At 38.8% G+C, this 19,011-nt stretch overlaps 1 protein-coding gene across 1 annotated transcript in view; it reads left to right on the forward strand.

The window, feature by feature from the left end:
* The first annotated feature begins 11,056 nt into the window (after positions 1-11,056).
* cep72 (centrosomal protein 72) overlaps positions 11,057-19,011 on the forward strand; it is a 50,729-nt gene continuing 42,774 nt past the window's right edge. Inside the window, exons 1-3 of the mRNA XM_048605998.1 lie at positions 11,057-11,129; positions 12,231-12,358; positions 15,546-15,738. Of these exons, the coding sequence (XP_048461955.1) occupies positions 11,057-11,129; positions 12,231-12,358; positions 15,546-15,738 (394 nt within the window). The remainder of the gene's footprint in view (positions 11,130-12,230; positions 12,359-15,545; positions 15,739-19,011) is intronic.

Below are 19,011 nucleotides of genomic sequence, written 5' to 3' on the forward strand. Positions count from 1 at the left end.
TGGTTTGACAAACAATCTAGTATCTTATTAAGTCAGGGAGGAAACACATTTCTGGCTCTTAGTGTAAATTACACCATGTCTGACAATTTCTTCGGCATGATAAATATGTGTTGCTTCCCTTATTTATGGGCTATTGAGCACAATCCGTAACATAAGGTATTGCTCATATTCATTTAGTAGATTATTTGCAATGCAAAGTAATTGAACTGGAGAATTTTTAAAACCTATTTTTCTAATCAACCTCTTCAGAGATTATATTACACATCTCTGAAGCAACTGGGTCTTGAACCCCAGCCTCCTGGTGCAGGAGTAGGACACTACCACTGTGCCACAAGTGGGGCCCAATAATTGAATTGTATTACAGCTATGATACACAGAGCAGATACTTCCTAATCAGCTAACTACTCACATACCTACTTCGAATAGAACAACATTTCTTAATCCAGCTGCTGTGTATCTGTGGAAATGGGATTAGTCAGAGAAAGGAAAGCAAGAGGTCATGTTGCTGCCTTCAAATCACTAGTGGGTGGAAAGAATGTGGAGCAATAAAAAACGTTCTTGGTTTAAGACATCTATCTACAAAACAATTATCTTGGAAGCATGTCAAGAAATAGCCAATAGTCAATGTAATTTTATGCAGCTGCCAGTCACTGGAACAGATGGGGAAAAAATTAACAGTTATATCTCACGTATTCTGTTGGGTTTAGTATCAACTATATCTCCTGTACATCTCTCTGGATCTCTCACATTGAGGGGTTTGCCTACATTTCCCAGTATCTACTTGCATGTTATTTTAAGCCGGGGGATAACAATAATTGTTCTTGGGACTAAATATCATGATCCTTGCCTCTGCCTCATGTGCACTTCTCCAGCCTTCTGAATGTATCAATTAGATGAGGTCAGATACAAACAATTAACCTAATTTACTTCATGGTCAGAAATTCATGGAATCATAGAATTTCTACAGCATAGAAGGATGTCATTCAGCTCATCATGTGTGCAGCAGCTTGTTACTAATTATTTTAAATCTGGGCCCTCTTGTTTTTGATCCTTTTACAATAGGGAACAATTTCTCCTATTTATTCATGATTTTGAATACTTCAATTAGATCTCCTCTCAGCCCTCTCTTCTTGAAAGAAAACAATCCCAACTTCTTCAATCTATGTTCATAACTGAAATTCCTCATCCCTGGTATCATTCTCATAAACCTCTTCTGCATTCTCTCCAATGTTTTCACATATTTGCTGAAGTAAAACTCCCAGAATACACCAGCTGGGGTCAAACTGCGTCTTATGTAAATTGAATATAGCCTTTTGTTTTTAAATCAGTCATAGCAAGTGGGTGTCTCTGTTTATGCCAGCATTTATTACCTGGAGAAGACCTTCTTGAACTGCTGAAAACTTTACGATGTAAATACACCCACAGCGCTGTTAGGATGGGAATTCCAAGACTTTCACCCAACTCCAATGAAGGAAAGTGATATCGTTCCAAGTCAGAATGGTATGTGTCTTAGAGGGAAATGTGGGTTGTCGTGCTCCTATGCATTTGCTGCCCTTGTCCTTCTAGATAGTAAAGGTCTTGGGGTTAGAAGTTGCTGTTGAAGGAGCCTTGGTGAGTTACTACAGTGTATCTTATAAAAGGTACTGCTGCCATTGCGCATTGGTGGTGAGCAGATTCGATATTGAACATGGAGAACGGGTTGCCAGTTAAGTAGGAAGGCTTGTCTTGAATGGTTATGAGCCTATTGTGTATTGTTGGAACTGCATTCATCCAGGAGAGTGTAGAGTATTCCATCACACTCCTGACTCGTACCTTGTAGATAATGGGCAGACTTTGGGGAGACTGGAGGTGAGTTACTCACCTCAGAATTCCCAGCCTGTAACCTGTTATTGCATGGCTGGTCCATCTCAGTTTGTGGTCAATGGTAACCCCTAGGTTGTTGTTAGCACAGTATTTAACAAATGTCATTGAATGTCATGAGGTGACAGAGTCTCCCGTTGGAGATAGTAATTACCTGATACTCATGCAGTGCGAATGTTACTTGCTTCTTATTAGCTGAAACCTGGACATTGTCCAAGTCTTGCTGCAGACAAACATAGACTGCTCCCGTACACGAGGAGTTGCAAGTGTTGCTGACCTTCCTTGCTCTTGTATTCTATGTCAATATTAACAAATCCTGGTATGCTGTAATCTTTACTAATTGCTCTCTCAACCTGTTCTGCTACCTTTAACAGCTTAAACACATACGAGTTAACCATACTCCTCTATCGTCTTTAGAGTTGTACCCTTTATTTTACAGTGTATTTCCATGTTCTTTGTATTAAAATGTATCACCTCATACGTCTCTGCATTGACCTTCATCCTCCTCACAGTTTACAATGCTTCCAAGTTTTGTATCATCCACAGATTTTGAAATTGCCCCCTGTACACCATGGTCTAAATTATTAATAAACCCATCAAGACAACCCATCAAGAGTACTCTCACTGACAACTGAACATTAAAAATGTGGAAGAATCATTGCAGAAAATCTCAGTGTTAACGTGAGGCCTTCTTCATAAGAATAGAAGATCATTGTAAAACAACTTAACCTGTGAACTTTCCTTCCAATGACTTAAGTCAGACCCAGTCCTGGCTGGTCCTACTTTAAAGATAAAACAGGGAAATCAGAGGTAAAATATGGCCATCAAGCTTGTTCAAAGCTCAGGAAACTTAATCCTATTTGTGGATTCATCCTATTTGAATTTTGGAGGTATAGAAAATATTGTTGTCTCACAAATGGATATATCTTAAATTCAAACACCGAGATCTGCCAGGAGAAGTAACTTGAAATATTGAAATTAGTGGAAACTCGAACATTATCGCATTGAATTTGTACGGACATTCTCCAGGGTATTCTAACTTTGGGGTATGACTAGTGGAGCCCACAGAGAAAATGCAGATGTTCAGAAGAAATAGCTGCTGCAACATGTGCACCAGTAAAAGCTTAGCACTGTACAGGATTCTTGGCAATGACAACAGGGATGCTCCGCTGCTGACTAACTAAGCAAGTCACTGTTACAGCCATTACATCTGTTTTAAATTGCTTGACAGGCATGAAAAGTACATGCATCACAAGCTAAGTGATTTCCACACACTAATGTGTTAGTTGAAATTTGTATGGTCCCAGCTAATGATAATACTGAACAAGTCAGGTCCCAAGGGGAAACCCAATTTGATTGATCGTACATTTCAACCTTTTTCCCAAGAATGTCCTTTACAGATACACAATCCCACTGAAATCCTTGTCCTATTTAAACTCTTTCATTATTCTTTCTAGTTTTGATCCCCTAGATACTTCCTTCTGGTTCTGACAGCCTAGATTCCTTTTCAATTTAACATCCACACAAATTCTCATAGCTGGGATCTGATTTTTCCAGGAATAACATCAACTGGGATCGTAACAATAAATCCAACAATTCTGATAAATTATTACTTATAAAGGCCATAATTCCTTGTATTATTTTAGGACATTCCATGGCAAACATCTAAGACTGTTATTGATGTTTAATGCTCCAACCACACAAATTTAAATTATGTTCACATACAAAGCAAAGACAATATTATAGTGGATACTTCGTTAAATGCATGTGAATGAAAATGAATACCATGATCAAAATGGATTTATGACCCTTATGAAATCTTGTGTCTTTACTGTAAGTATATATTACTACTGTCAACATAAAATAGAAACAGTGATAAGAAAGAATTCTATTAGAAAATGAAAATACATTTTAAGGATGCCGTTTCATTTACTTTTTCTTTGGGACACTGGCGGGATAAAAGTGTGTAATATGTTGTTATAACTTAAAATTTAGATTTTAGAGTAGAGGTAAAATTAAATTTGTGGTTGCAGTTTTGTGAAGGTGACTTTCTAACAGGTCAGAAAATCATTTGAAACAGTGAACAAAATGCATCATTTCCAAGAAAGCATGTGATTAAAGTTGAATGCTCATTCAGATACCTGTGACGTCTGGAATAATAAAGGAATTCATTTATATCAATAATTAGGACATTCTTGATAACTAACTCTCATCACAATCTTTAAGACTCATATACGGAAGATGTAAATTGGTTTATTCCCAAATTATTTGTTATTTCTTTGAATATTTGTGACCTAACACTTGAAACTTGATCTGATTGTATTTCTTTGGTAATCTGTATCTTGTAAAATAATTCAAATTGCATTTTCACCACTATTATTGCCATAATGTTTCTCTAAGTCACTTCTTCAGTTGTTCAAACATTTTTAATTGTTAAAAGTTATTGATTTCCACTCTTGGTTTTAGATAGAGGTCATACATAATCTATTAATACCCTGCTAAATGGTTCTTTGAAAGCTAATATTGGAATTAAAAGCATCGGTTTAATTGATAATTGAGTTTTCCTAACTATTGGCCAAATATAATTGTATGTTGATGTATTCCTAGCCAACAAAAATGTTTTACTATTTATCATGTGCTTTCCTCATACCTAAGTGACCTGTCGTTGGAATTTTATGATCCATTTGTAAAATTTTATTATGATACTCAGATGGTCTAGCACTTTATGGGCTACTACATCTTCCTCATGGGTTCATTCTTGAGATGGTATTCATTTCCACTTGGTCTTTTAAATAACAATACTCAGGTAATGATTCTGTTTTGTTTTTAACTATAGTGTTTAGTGTAACTCTCCGGATGCAGGATCCATTTGCTGCATTTTTATTAAAGAAGATGGACTAAACAGATCAGCATAATTCTCTTTTCCCTTGTCCTTCACATTTAGTTTTTAAAAAGTTATGTCAGATAACTAAATTTCCAAATCTTTTCCTTTTTCATCGATTCCTCCTCTTACTGTCTCATTCAATGGGCCAGAGATCTAGTCACAACATAGTCAGAAAACATTTCAGGATGTTGCTCCTGTAACATCTCAGGTTCTTTTACTTCTACTGTCACCATCCTTAGTAAGGTCAATACTTATGTACAATCAGTTAATTCCCCCAAATAAAATCAACTTCTTCAAAAAGGATTTGTTGTGAAACTCTAAATACTATTTTCCATTTACTAAGTCCTTCTTAGTAGTGTTTCTTTTTAAACTGCTGTAGAAAGATGTGAAAAACAAATGGATAGCTTGTTCTTAAAACATAGATAAACCTTTTTGGAAGACATCCAATTTGAACTCCAAATTTGGAATAAGAAATGTTTTGTCCATATACTCATATTGTTTCCCTTTGGATGTGGTCTTGAAATAAAGTACGAGAAAAAAAAGTTTTCTTTAAGAGAATACAAATTTAAAATGCCAGTTTGAAATTATCAAGTGATTTTGACTGTATTTAAAATGAATACGTGAAAGTATGACATGACATCACCTGGTGACTCAGGCCATGACCCTTCTGAGACCAGCAGAGTTAACGCTTCCTGCTGACAGTTTTAAATCTTCTCACACACCTTCTGTGTGGGGAGATGTGTGATTTTGGACATTATTAAACCACTGGGCCTCTTCCAGAGGCACAGTGGATTTGTTTTTGAACAGGTTTCAAGAACACAGCAAGGGAACTGGAAATCAAAATCATCAATTAAGTGTGTGATTTTAATTCTAATACTGGTTTTGAAGACTGGAGAACCTGAACTGACAGTCACTGGAATCAGGTTGTAGGCTTGCTCGCCAAGCCGGTGTGTTTGATTGCAGACATTTCATCACCCTGCTAGGTGACATCATCAGTGTGCCTCCGGTGAAGCGTTGGTGTTCTGTCCCACTTGTTATTTATACGCCTCGGTTTACTGGGATGGTTGGCATTACTTGCGGTTCTGTTTTTCAGTGGTTTGTATATCGGGTCCAGTTCAATGTGTTTGTTGATGGAGCTCCAGTTGGAATACCAGGCCTCCAGGGATTCCCTGGCATGTCTGTTTGGCTTGTGCTATTATGGATGTGTTGTCCCAGTCAAATTCGTGTCCTTCTTTGTCCATGTGTGTTGAGATCTATGTAATGTTTTTCACAGTTCTTGCATGGCATTTTGTACATTACGTTAGTTTTATAGGTTGTGGTTATGGGTTCCTTTACGTTCATCAGTAGCTGTCACAGGGTGGTTGTTGGTTTCTTGGCTACCCTGATGCATGGGGTCTGAATAGTCTTGTGGTCATCGCTGATATGTCTCTGATTATTCAAATGGGCCACAACACACTGCAGTATTCTGGAATTGCATGAAGCAGAACAGGAGCACTTAAACAGAGTTTTTGAAAGGAACGGATACCCAAGAAGCACAATCTGCTGTTACCTCCGTGACAGACCACAACAAGAAGACACAACATGGCCAGTCACACTAGTCACTCTACCATACATCAGAGACATACCAGAGATGACCACAAAGACTGTGAAAAACATTACATAAGCCAAACTGGAAGAAAACTGACAATGAGGATACACAAACACCAACTAGCCACCAAGAGACATGACCAATTCTCACTGGTCTCAGGGACATGCCAAGGAGTTCCTGGAGGCCTGGTATTCCAACCAGAACTCCATCAACAAACACATTGAACTGGACCTGATATACAAACTACTGAAAAACAGAACCGCAAGTAATGCCAACCAGCCCAGCAAACTGAGGCATATTAATAAGTGGGACAGAACAGCAACACTTCACCAGAGGCGAACTGATGTTTCCTAGCAGGGTGACGAAATGTCTGCAATCAAACACAGTGGCTCGGTGAGCAATTCTACAACCTCATCCTCAACCCGAGCTACAAATCTTCTCTAAAACTTTAGTCACTGGAATCTCCCATATAACCGCACTCTTTTAAAGCCATCAAGCCTGGTGTAATTGTTTCTGGAATTGGAATTGATAAAATTACTTGTACAAGTTGAGAGTTCAAGCACGCATTGTGAAATTCAATTGAATTTTAAAGGATAAATAAATGTAAATCTTTAAATTTCAATTTAAAACAACAGCCAAGGGAAACATTTGGGTGGTTTTAATCTGTATCAGGAAAAAAAAATGGGTTAGATTGTTTGGAAGAAATTAATTGACACAAGTGAAACCTGTCAGCCCACCAAAACTGCAGGGGCTATACACAAAAAAAACCCCTTGAGTCTATTGTTGTCAGTTTTGAATTTGGAATAATTTTGAAAGAAGTTGAGTATAATCAAGCAAGTTACATTTGAGAAAATTGTCTGTACTTTTTTGTAAGAAAGACCAAACGAGCAAAATTTGGTTATGCTTCAAACCTCGCAGTAATGATGTTTGTTTGTCTCTTTTAAAGCTATCATGAATACATGGTTTATTATCCTCCTCTAGACAGTAAGATTTCTCCAGAGTTCCTGAATCAGTTATAATGTAATTAATGAGGGCCACACTTAGAATAAAAGAATGGTAACAGAGAAGAGCGACAGAACATCAAATGGAGATGGGAATGACTCATTTAGTTATAGTTCAATAATTAAAGTTTTACCTTAGAGATATGTGAGCCTTTGCCCATGTGATTTTTTAAAAGGGAACCTTAATTGGATGATATAGCCATCACCCTAAACATTGGGAATGAGTGAGGAGGATATATAGGCACCCTCCATTAATTTTTGATGTTTTAAAAAAATTGCTTGAAAGTCAAAAATGCGTGGCACGACCTTGGGTTACTGATGTAAGTGTGCAGAGGTGGTTGTTACGTCTGAAGTAACTAACATGCAGGAATGAGTGACGAAAGTGCAAAGAGGAACAGGTCTCAAACATGTATTTGACAAAATGATTCATGTGGCCTAGTAGAGTACAACAACAACATTTAAATAATAAGGCACTGACCCATAATCAATGAAGAAACCGATGTTAAAACAACGAAAGTCATATTTAGTGAGAAGGAGGTAAAAGTTACAATTGGAGAATAAGGGGGAAACACTGAAGAAATATGCACAAGATGGGTAAAAATGAAGGAAGAGCTGGAGAATCTTTTAAGTCCATGCATAACTTGTCATCAGTTCAGCATGAACCAATCTTAAACTTTATCACACGTATAATCAATGGCGACTATTGAACAACATGTACATGCTAATGTAAAGTCTTGATCATCTTGTTTTGAAGATGTCAATGGGTGGTATGTAGTGTTGGGATTAAAAATGAGCTCTTCAAACCAGACCATTAAGGGTTAAGCAGACATGATGATGAACAACTGAAGTAAAGTGGAAAAATATGTTAAAGTAGGCCTGCTATATAAAAAAGGCCTGTTTTGGCTAGGAGGTAACTGCATAACCTTGATTGTTTGTGGGATCCATCTTGTTAACACCGAGCCACCTGGAGGTGTTTTCAACTTACTTTATGCACAACAGAATGTCTGGAAAAGTACTGAAAGTCCTATGAAATGATGATACAGCACGTAACCAGCAGGGATTCTATCCCACTTGTTGGACATTCCCCATCAGTCTGCAGTCTGTGAGACTGGGACTTTTGGTACTTTTTTTATCATAGTTTATGACCAACTGTTCAACTTTTCACACCTTCATGCTACAATTTCTCCAATGCGCCATGTTCTTTTTTTGTTGTCTTTTCAGGCCACCAGTTGTCCTGTCTGTCTACTGTTTTTGCTGGCTACTTAACTGGGACACTGCCTGGAGTCACCTCTTGTAGCTCCCTGTATAGTGTTGAATTGAACAGCCACACTACACTCCCACTGTAAGCCACAAGATGGCATTGTAGCCCCCATACAGCTTCTGAATTCATCCTAATGTTTTTTCATTCACTGTATCCTTAATAACAACCCTAACCCCTAAACCTACTCTCACTAGCAACCGCCTGCCCACTCCATGAGCACCCTATGCTCTCAATAGCAATCACCACCCCTGCCTTTATTTCATAAGAGTTGTCATTCCGGGCTGTACTGTATTTATGCCAAATAAAAACAGGAGGCTGAATTTTCAAAAACAAGCAACAATAGCTTTCTGAGATAGTAGGAACTGCAGATTCAGAAGAAGGGGCTCGGCCCGAAACGTCAGCTTTCCTGCTCCTCTGATGCTGCTTGGCCTGCTGTGCTCATCCAGCTCTACACCTTGTTATCTCAACAATAGCTTTCCGTCTGGTTCCATGAAATTGGAAGTATTATTGAATGAAGAAGTTATACTCCACCAGACTTTATTCATGGGGATGAAATTTTCATTTTGTGACCCATCAGAACGAGAGCGCTGAGGGATTGAGTTCCCGCAAGAAACCGGGATGTTCAGGTATGCTCATGTGCTGTGCAGGCTTTGGAATCCACAGCCAGAGGCTATGGATGCTTAATGAATGAGATTGGTTGATTTTTGGGCACTCAAAGAGTCAAGGGGTATGAGCTAGGACAGGAAAGTGGAACAGATGTAAAAGTCCAGACATGATTTTATTGAAGAATATGAAAGACTTGAGAGGTCATATGGCTTACTCCTGCTCTTAGTTCTTATGTTTTTATAATCCAGGTTGACCTTTCAACGCAGCACTATGTGTGGAACTTTTAGAAGAACTGTCTTGTCTTCCTTGCAAGACTTTATCTTAGTGTGACAATTATTAAAATTATACATTTTATACACACAGAAGAGAATTAAATCCTTTACTCCCAGTATTATACATTATTACTTAGGTTTTCACTTAATTCCCCATATCAGGGTTTGATAGGGATGATAGCAAGATGTGCACAGGTCCTCTTTGAAAGCTTCCTTTGTTTTTACCGGACTGTTGAAGAATGAATAGCAGCACATGTTTTATAACAACTTTTACAACATGATAATTTTGTCTGATTTTCATCATCAGATCCTGTGAAATGCCTTCAAAAATTTTACTTTAGCTTTAAAGAATACTTTAGCATTGTAGTGCTGGTGCAACAGGAGCTAATGTAGGTCAGCGAGCATGAGGGGAATGGATGAGTAGTACTTGGCAATGGGATGGAATACCAGCAGCAAAGTTTTTTGGATGGGCTGAAGTTAAAGTTTGCAACTCTGATTGGACGCATTCCTGAAACTTTCATGACATAACTTCAACATCCTGATGGTGTCCCTGACCCCTGCCAAATTCCCACCATCAATCACAGAACGTCTTAGAGCTTTGCCTCCATTGGGAAATAAACAAACATTTCCTTGCTTGGTTAAGTAGTTCTTTTCAGCCAAATACCTTATTTTGACCCCAGTCAGCAAAATGTTAGGAGAAATTGAAACAAATAAAATTCCTTGAATGCCCTGATTGCTTTTTTTATTCCCCCACCGGGATCCTCAGAGCATTGTGCACTACAAGGCGGTAAATCTATAATCCTTCCAGTCCCAGCTAGAGAAGAAGATGGGAGTTGGGAAGCAGTTTGAACAGACAAGTCTGCAGGTCAGGAAAGCAGGGGTGGAGGCTGACAACAGCAGGGACACTCTTTCCAGGCACTACGTTCTCTCTATAAAGATCGGCTCTCTTTACAGTTGGGGGCTAGTGCCAAGTGATTGATTACAGCTTGAGGGCCATCCACGTGGCTTTGAAATCCGCTGTGTTTCTACCTGTGAGACAAGGCTGACCATCCCCCGCCCCCTCCACATACACAGCAGGCAACTGCGTTTGGGGCATTGTGTCTCACCTTATAATATTTTTCCCCCTGCATTATTTGCGTCACAATGTGCCGCTGATGGAGTAAAAGTGCAGCAAGTTGGCGTCAGTGCGCCTGCCACTGGTGACTCGGGACTGTCGCTGCGGAGCCTGTTTTCCTCTCCTCTCCATCACTTCGTGCTCCACTTATCCCGCTCACCTGCAGAGGGCGCGGCGAGCTCTCTCCTCCCCACCCCCCGCCCAACCTGACTTCAACCCCGCCCTTCCTCCCCCTGCCCCTCCCCCCGCGCGTTCCTCGTGCTTGTTGCCTAGCAACCTGAAGCACGACCCGCAGCATCCTTCACTGCTCCGGGGGCATGGCCGTGCCGCAGTGCATGTCTGAGCTGGCAGCTCTGTGATTTGGTGATTGTTTGGAGGGTAAACTAGTGTTGTGTGACTATCAGGGAGAGGGACATACAGAAGGAAACAAATACTTAGTCGAAGAGGGGAAGGGGTATAGAGAAAGGAAAATGGCGGCGGTGGAGTTGGAAGCAACTGAAGAATGGATCAGAGACAAGGCCCAATTGAACAACCAAAGACTGGGTAAGAGTTGGAATTCTGGGGGTGCAGGATGATGCCACTGGCTTTCGGGCTAGCAATTCAGACAAAGTGAGTTGTTATCCCCCCATGGCAATCACTGTTATCCCAGCTCATTTTTGGCTTCACACCATCAGTTTCTTGATGGTGGCTTCCCCTGCCTGGGGCTAAGTGTTAACTTTCATCCTCTCTGTAGAACCCTGCCCCTCAACAGGAAGGTTTCCAGAGGTGGCTGTGGCTCACTTGGTAAATTTGACATTTGGAAATAACACCCAGGGGAATGAGACTCCACAGTTGTAATTCATTTTCTGAGCAATTGAGGTTGATTGAAAGTCATTACAGTTAACACATTAAAAGAATATTTTAATCATTAAATTCACAATAGAAAGTTATGTTCCTGGTGATTTGGTGGTGAGAAGGTCATCCAGTAATGTATGATAATACTTCTGGATATATAAAAACAGTTATGACCAGTGGTGTCTTGTGGTGCAGTGCTGAGCCAGAAGGCCTGTGTTCAAGTTCCAACTGTCCCAGCTGTGTCTAACAACATCTCTGAGCAAGTTATTGAAGAAAATATCTAGAAAGCTATGTCTGAGGGTCTCTTGTGATGCAGTCGTGGTGCCCCTATCTCTAAGCAAGAGGCCTGGGTTCAAGTCTCACCTGCTCCAGAGGAGTGTCAAAATATCTCTGAAGAGGTTGATTATAAAATATCTAGAAAGTTACGTCTAATACAAAATTAATGTGCAAATGCAGCAGCAAATGAAACTCATGAAGGTTTATGGGTAAGATGCTGTTTTCATAATGCTAACCATAGAGTGGAGAGAATCACCATAATATTGTGTTGCATGTTTTTGGCCAATGTGTGCTTTAATAGTGGTATTCATTATTCATGTTGTTAATTTTTCCAAAATTCCAGCCCATTATCTTTCCCACACAGGTTGATTTTCTTAGCACATTGGCCAACTCTTTCAGTTCAGTTTTTCACTAAATAAATCGCGATAATGGTGCTTGTAAAGATGGAGTGAACAGGTCATAGTATAACACAAACATAAATAAACTATAAGTAAATAAAGATTCTTGCACTTGAACTTTTTGCTTTCTTTTCAGATGAAGTGGAGTTTCTCTCATTGCAGGGAACCTACAGTGACAAAATTAGCTCTCTTGGAGATGCTTTTTTGAACTTCAGGAGACTCAAGTCTCTGGATTTGTCGAGAAATTCCATTGTCAGCCTCGGGGTGAGTCTCCTGTTCATTTGTAGTAAGTAGGGACCTCCACTTTCCTATTTTGATTTGTGTATTATTCAGAAATTATATTTGCAACAATCCTACATAATTAATCAAACTCTGCAGTGACTGTTATGTAGAATGCAGTTTAAGGATCAATCATTATTTCACTTAGTTTAGTGGCATCGTATTAATGTCCAAGATTAGACAAAACATTATTAGGAATAATTAATTTTTACTGAAGTATCTTAGCCTTTGATATTAAGATATAAAAGAAGCCCAACCACAAACTTTATAGCGCAGCTGAGGATTTGCAATAAATTTGGTCTGACCAGCATTACTTGCATTCTAGGAATAACATATAAAACTATAGTCAGTAGAATTTCAGTTGGTTTGTGGTGTTGCTCTATTTTTGAAAATTCTTAGGCTGAGAAAGCTTGAGAAAAGAAACCCTTTGAGTGGAAATTCTGGAATTGGCCAACATCTTTTCATAAAGTCTTCTGCATGGTCATTTAAGTGAGTTAATTGGACAGAAAATGAACAGTGAAGAAGTTCTCGAGTTGATTAAGAGGGACGATAATTTCTTAAGCATCAAGAAAAGGCAATTAGATTGGATTGGCCGTTATAAAAGGCATTAGATAGGATATTCAGAGACAGTGAAGATCAAAAAAAAAGCTGGAAATTTATAGGTCAGATAATCAAAGTTTCAAGTCAAAACAGTAGTATGAAAAGTGGCATCATTAGATCTGATGAGTGAAGCACCAGAGAAACTGGCAGAAAACAGTCCTTATAAGAAGACAGGGTAAGAGTAAGTGGAGTCAAGGTGACTTTGGGAGACAGTGGACATAGTGAATTTTGATCGATAACTGATCTCCAAAAGCGGAGTTGCAAAAGTCAGAGAAGGAGCACATGAAAGCATGGGAAAAGTGGAAATTGAAAGCATTTTTGACAAAATGTTCCATTTATACTGAAAGCAGGAAGCAACACCAATACAGTAATCAATGCATTGGAAAATGAGGTGAGGGAAAGAACTGAATAGAAGTGCGATGGTGAGTTTTTGACATGACCCAAAATAAGCCTACTTTGGTAACTAGGATTTATATACCTATTTACAAGAGCACCATTTGTTTGGACGCAGTGAGTGAAGTTGAAAGAGAAGTTGTTTTATTTGAGAAACCGTTAACCAAGAGGAAGACAGTGGCAGTGGACGGAGGCTAGTTGGACCTCCAAGGAAGTAGCAGAGTGTCCTCAACTGTCTTGCAGGGTGGTGATGGTGTTGTGGAAGGATTGAATGATCATGTTAAAAAGAAGAGATGTTTTGTGCCAGGAAACTGGAAACTAGGTATTAAGGCACTGTAAGACACTGGAAGAGTTGTGGAGATAGGAGAAAAGAATGGATAAGGGGAGGAGAAAAGTAGTGTCAGTCATAGAATCGTAGAATCCCTACAGTGTGGAAGCAGGCCATTCAGCTCACCAAGTCCACACCGATCCTCTAAAGAGCATCCCACCCAGATCCAACCACCTACCCTATCCCTGTAACCGTGCATTTCTCATGGCTAATCCACCTAATCTACACATCCCTGGATGCTATGGGCAATGTAGCAGGGTCACCTAACTTGCAAATCTTTGGACTGGTAGGAGAAATCAGTTCTATGGGCAAAAGCAGGCTAAAGTGATGGATCTACCAGGCAGTTTGTCATAGAGTGACAGAGGTCTACAGCACAGAAAAATGCCTTTTGGTCCATCGACTCTGTGTCAAAAACAACTACCTAGCTATCTCATTTTGCACTTGGCCCATAGCCTTGTATGCCTTGGCATCGCAGGTACACATCTAAATCCTTCTTAAATGTTATATGGGTTTCTGTCCATAACACTCATGCAGTCAATTTCAGATTCCCACCACCCTTTTCAGTCAACAAGTTTTTCCCTACATCCCCTCTAAACCTCTTTCCCCGTGCCTCATATCTATGCCTCCAGACATTAATCCCTCCACCAAGGGGAAAGGTACCTTCTTCTCTACCCTATCCATGCCCCTCATAACTCTATACATCTCAATCATATCCCCACTCAATCTCCTTGCTAACGTTGGGAAAGAGCTTGAAGTGAGGTTTGTTGGTTTAGGGGAACTGTGAAGTTGTAGTCTGAGCCTATAGAGAGAAGTTATGCAGAGGATTACATCAGTCTTGTTGTCTTGCTGTTCCAGGCGGAGGTAGGAGGAGTTGGCATTTTGGGTCTACATAAAACATAGGTTGGTATGCAACCAAGGACAGCACCACAGTCAACAATGTTAAGGTTGCACCTGATAAAACAGCTCTGGAAGTTCAGAGGGAGGTAGGTTCGATTGAGGAATGCAGAGAAATTGAGGCAGTTAATATCACACTGGTAGCTCTCAATTAAGAGGATGGAAGGAACAGTCCAGCTGGAATAAAACTTTTGAAGACTGGAAAAAGTGTGTGCTGTGCAAAGTGTGAACCCTTGGCAAAGCAGATTAAAGCAGAGGTAAAGGCAGTGGAAAAAGAACTTAATGTCATGTTAAGCCCAGAATACATTGTGGCAGAGTGTAAGGTGTTGAACTCTATTCTGGATCTGAGAGCAGAAGGTTAAAGGAGACTGAAAATGTTCACTCTGATCTATTTTTATTTCAGATTTTCTGCAGCTGCTGTATTTGACTTTACAGACATTAAACAATTTACCAACTATTGATTGAATTGGGTAATAAATGTTCAAACCTGTTTTGATTAGGAACATCCGTTTATGTGATGAGGGAGAATGTGTAATTGATTTATTGCAGAAGTTTGCTGGAAATTCCTAGAAGATGAAAATGTAGGAGATGCTACTTCTTGTCTTCCTTGAGTACAGAACTAACTAACAATAAAGTAAAGTAGAGCCAGCTGCAAGGGCCAATTGGGTTTTGCTCAAAAGGGCTACAAAATGTAGGCATTGGTCCAGAACTGACAGCTAACACTTAGGCGTCAGGATCTTGGAAAATAAAGCCATCATAATCTTTTCTCTTTTTATAGAAGGTGGTTGATCAGTATTTTTAAATTTACTTCTATTGCAGTCCATCTCACATGTTAGAGGGATTGTATCTGATTATTGTTTGGGGCAAGCTTGTAAAAGTAAAGTGTTAGTGTAAAAGGTGTCAATTATTTTATGAATGATTACTTTGTCTTTACACTTGTCTTTTAATTTTTTTTAGGGTTTGGAGAATTTGCATTCATTGGAAAAGTTAAATTTATATTATAATAATGTACCATCTTCAAAGGAGATTTCCAGCTTGCGTCATTTAACCAATTTGAAAGAACTTGACTTGCGCCTGAATCCAGTTACTAGGAATGAGGAGAACTACAGACTGTATATAATATATCTACTACCAAACTTGAAGAAACTGGGTAAGCATGAGTTATACCTCATCGGGTTGCCTAATAAGTAGAACAAAGAGACTTAAATTGCTGAAATACTCCCAGCTGCCATAAAGATGCAGTTATACTGTGATTTTAGATATACCTGTAGGAACTGATATGCTGCATGTAAGAGTCTTTAAGAGTTTGGCCAGGATGCCTGAGACCTAATGAAACTAGGGAACAGTTGTTGATTATATATATGAGTGAGAGCTGGATGTATAAATATGGGGAACAAGTAATAAACTGGTTGATGTATATGGTATGTGAACTAGAGAAAAAAAGCTCTGACTAGTGAAGAATATAACTGGACTCTGTCTAACCGGCATTTTAACTTCCGGTATTTAACATTAGTAACAGGATGGTAGGCTGCCTGTAGGTCAAAAATTGAAAAATAAGCAGTATTCTAACCAAAGAATAATTTTGTAAGATGGTTGTATTCGAGTGGAAAGTATCAATTTATGTCAGCCCACTCCTGTTTTCCAAAAATGAACCTCATAACCTATCAGAAGAATAAGGTAACTATGTGAACCATGATACTGCTTTATTGAGGAGTGAACAAGGAGTGGCCTTGACATTTTTTGCTACGGTACGGTAGCAAGATAAGTAGCAAAGTTGTTTATTTTTTACAGATTTGAAGCCTGATGGTTTGAACACAGATGGAAGGTTTGGATAAATTATTAACTTTCATGTTTAAATTTATCAAAATTTGGAATATTGTGTACAGTTCTGGTTGCCACACTGCCAGAAGGATGTGGAGGCTTCGGAGAGGTTATAGAAGTGGTTTACATGCTTGTTTTGGAGCGATTGGACAAACTTGGTTTGTTTTCATTTGAACATCAAGGATGAGGGGGGTGACCTGATAGAAGTTTACAAAATTATGAGAGGCACAGATAGAATGGATAATCAGTGTTTTTCCCTGAGTAGAAACATCAAATACTAGGGGACATAAGTTTAAGGTAAAAGGGGGTAAGTTTAAAGGAGATATGAGAGGGTAGTAAGCACCTGGAGTGCATTGCCTCAGGACGTGGGCTACAGAAAGTGTAGGAGCAAAGGTTTTTAGTTTAGAAAGGCATCCTGTGTCAGCACAGTCTTGGTGGGCTGAAGGGCCTGTTTCTTGCTGGTACTGTTCTTTTTTGTTCTTTAAAGAGATGATTTACTAACTGCTTACAAAGTGTGGTCAGATTTTAACAAATTTAGGAAGAGTGAAATTCGTTGGCTATATACAAGAGTGCAGAAATTCCAGCTGGAAATCCCACAACCTGTGCTGGCCTTTGTTATTAGACTGTGTCAAATTATCGAATATGGTCAGTCTTCTAGTTTTATTGGGAGTTAAATTTGTGGAAAGACACATGCAGTTTGAACAAATGTTGGGAGCGCTTAATAAAAAGGTCCTTGGAAGGCATTCCTTTCCAGTGGCATTTGTGCCACTTCTGGGACAATTGACCATATGACAGAAAACAGAAGTTAAAATGTTGATGGCTAACAAGACTGCCTAGATACGGGTTGCAGAAGACACTATGAAAGAAGAACTTTAACTGAAAGGAATGAGGACAGAAATGTTTTCGGCAGTTTTAAGAAGCAAAGAGAATTTGGGACTTACACTAAAAGACTGAAATCCAAAAATGCCCATGGTGTGGTTAATCAATAGTTTAGGTATGATTCAAAATATGATAACGTCAGGGAATGTTCCAAATAATATAATAAGAGTTTCAAAACTAAACATGATATGGAAGATTTGGAGGAAGAATATGGATCAAAGATAAGATTGTATTGATCACAAGAAGTTTCAAGACAGTGATGTTTGTGGAAAAATCTTTCAATTGCACAGCTTTGGACAGTAGATGCATGTCCACATTATATGGAATAGATTGTTTCAAATGCTACCCAGACTGAGTAGTAGGGGATTGATCTACAAAATTGCAATTTACACTATCGGGACTTTGTTTCTTTTTAATAAAACATTAACCTCCCCACTAAATTGAAGAAGCTTTATTGCATGAGCGCTGAAATTTTGATACAAAAAAACCTAGTTGCATTAAAACTGCGTAGGCAATTTGCCCAACCATCTTACAAAACATTAAAATTTTTAGTAAAGGATGCAGGGATCAAAGATGAAGTATGTAATAAGCTTATAGAAAAGATGCAATAAATGTTAAATACCAAAATACCCTGTCATGGTCATTGTTAAGTCTCCCCTTTAGTAAGGGATTTTGATGAAGTAGAAGTAATTGATTTAAAGGTATGGATTAAGAAACAAAAAGAATTATAAATTTGGCAACCAGATTTAGTCAGTTTGACAATGATACATATTAAAGATAAGAAAATCATTGTTGTTGACATAATGGAAAAGTGAGTAAGAACTGAACTTGGACCATTGTCAAATTCAGTTGCTGATTATTGGAGGGAGTTTGCTAATGTTGAATTTACAAATATTTGTGCAAGTCTGAACATAATTATTACAAAGTCTTTTCAGCAATGGGCAGTGTGAAAGAACCATACTGTAATAGACAAAATAATTCTTAGCATTTGGCAGATAAGCCATACTGTAAATTATGGGATGCACCAGCATGGGCTGCACATGCTAAGAAATTGCTGCAGATGGTAGGAGGATATAATCTCTGTTAATTTTTTTTTAGAGGAAATCCTACATTTCCATCAATAATAAATGATCAGCCCCAGCTTGGAGGGAACTGCAAATAGCTTTACTTCATTGGAGAATTTGAATGTACGATAATGTAGGCAGAAAGCCTTTAATTAAAGGCTAAGTCACAGAAAGAGTTTGACAAGCCTTAAGACATAATGAAAGTTGGAAACCTGATTCAATCAGTAGACATGGTTTATTATGAAAGAGAGGGGCTTAAAGAATGAATGTATGGGAAAGGTTATTGGTAAAAATGGAAAATAATAATTGTACAGTATGGAAACCAGATGGTTCAGTTACTTGTCAAGATTGCTAGATATTGGTTTCACATTTTCGGTTTGTAGAAAACGTTATAGAAAGTAACCAGGAACTGGCTACCTCTTTCAACCATATGTTGCACAGCTATGAGGATCAGACTGGTAATTGACAGCTTGCCAGATGAAGGGGGGATTAGTTCTGATGTCAGTGGTGAACAGTAACTATAAGTAGAACAAGAAAGTTCACTGGAAAATGTAACAACCATGTATTTGGAACATGAAGCACAAAAATAGAAGACAAGAAAAGCTCTGACAGTGGCCTTGGGAGAGAACATACCCCTAGAAAGATTTCACAAACTGTGG

The sequence above is a fragment of the Rhincodon typus genome, chromosome 15 (assembly GCF_021869965.1).
Source record: "Rhincodon typus isolate 14 chromosome 15, sRhiTyp1.1, whole genome shotgun sequence".
NCBI classification, from domain to species: domain Eukaryota; kingdom Metazoa; phylum Chordata; class Chondrichthyes; order Orectolobiformes; family Rhincodontidae; genus Rhincodon; species Rhincodon typus.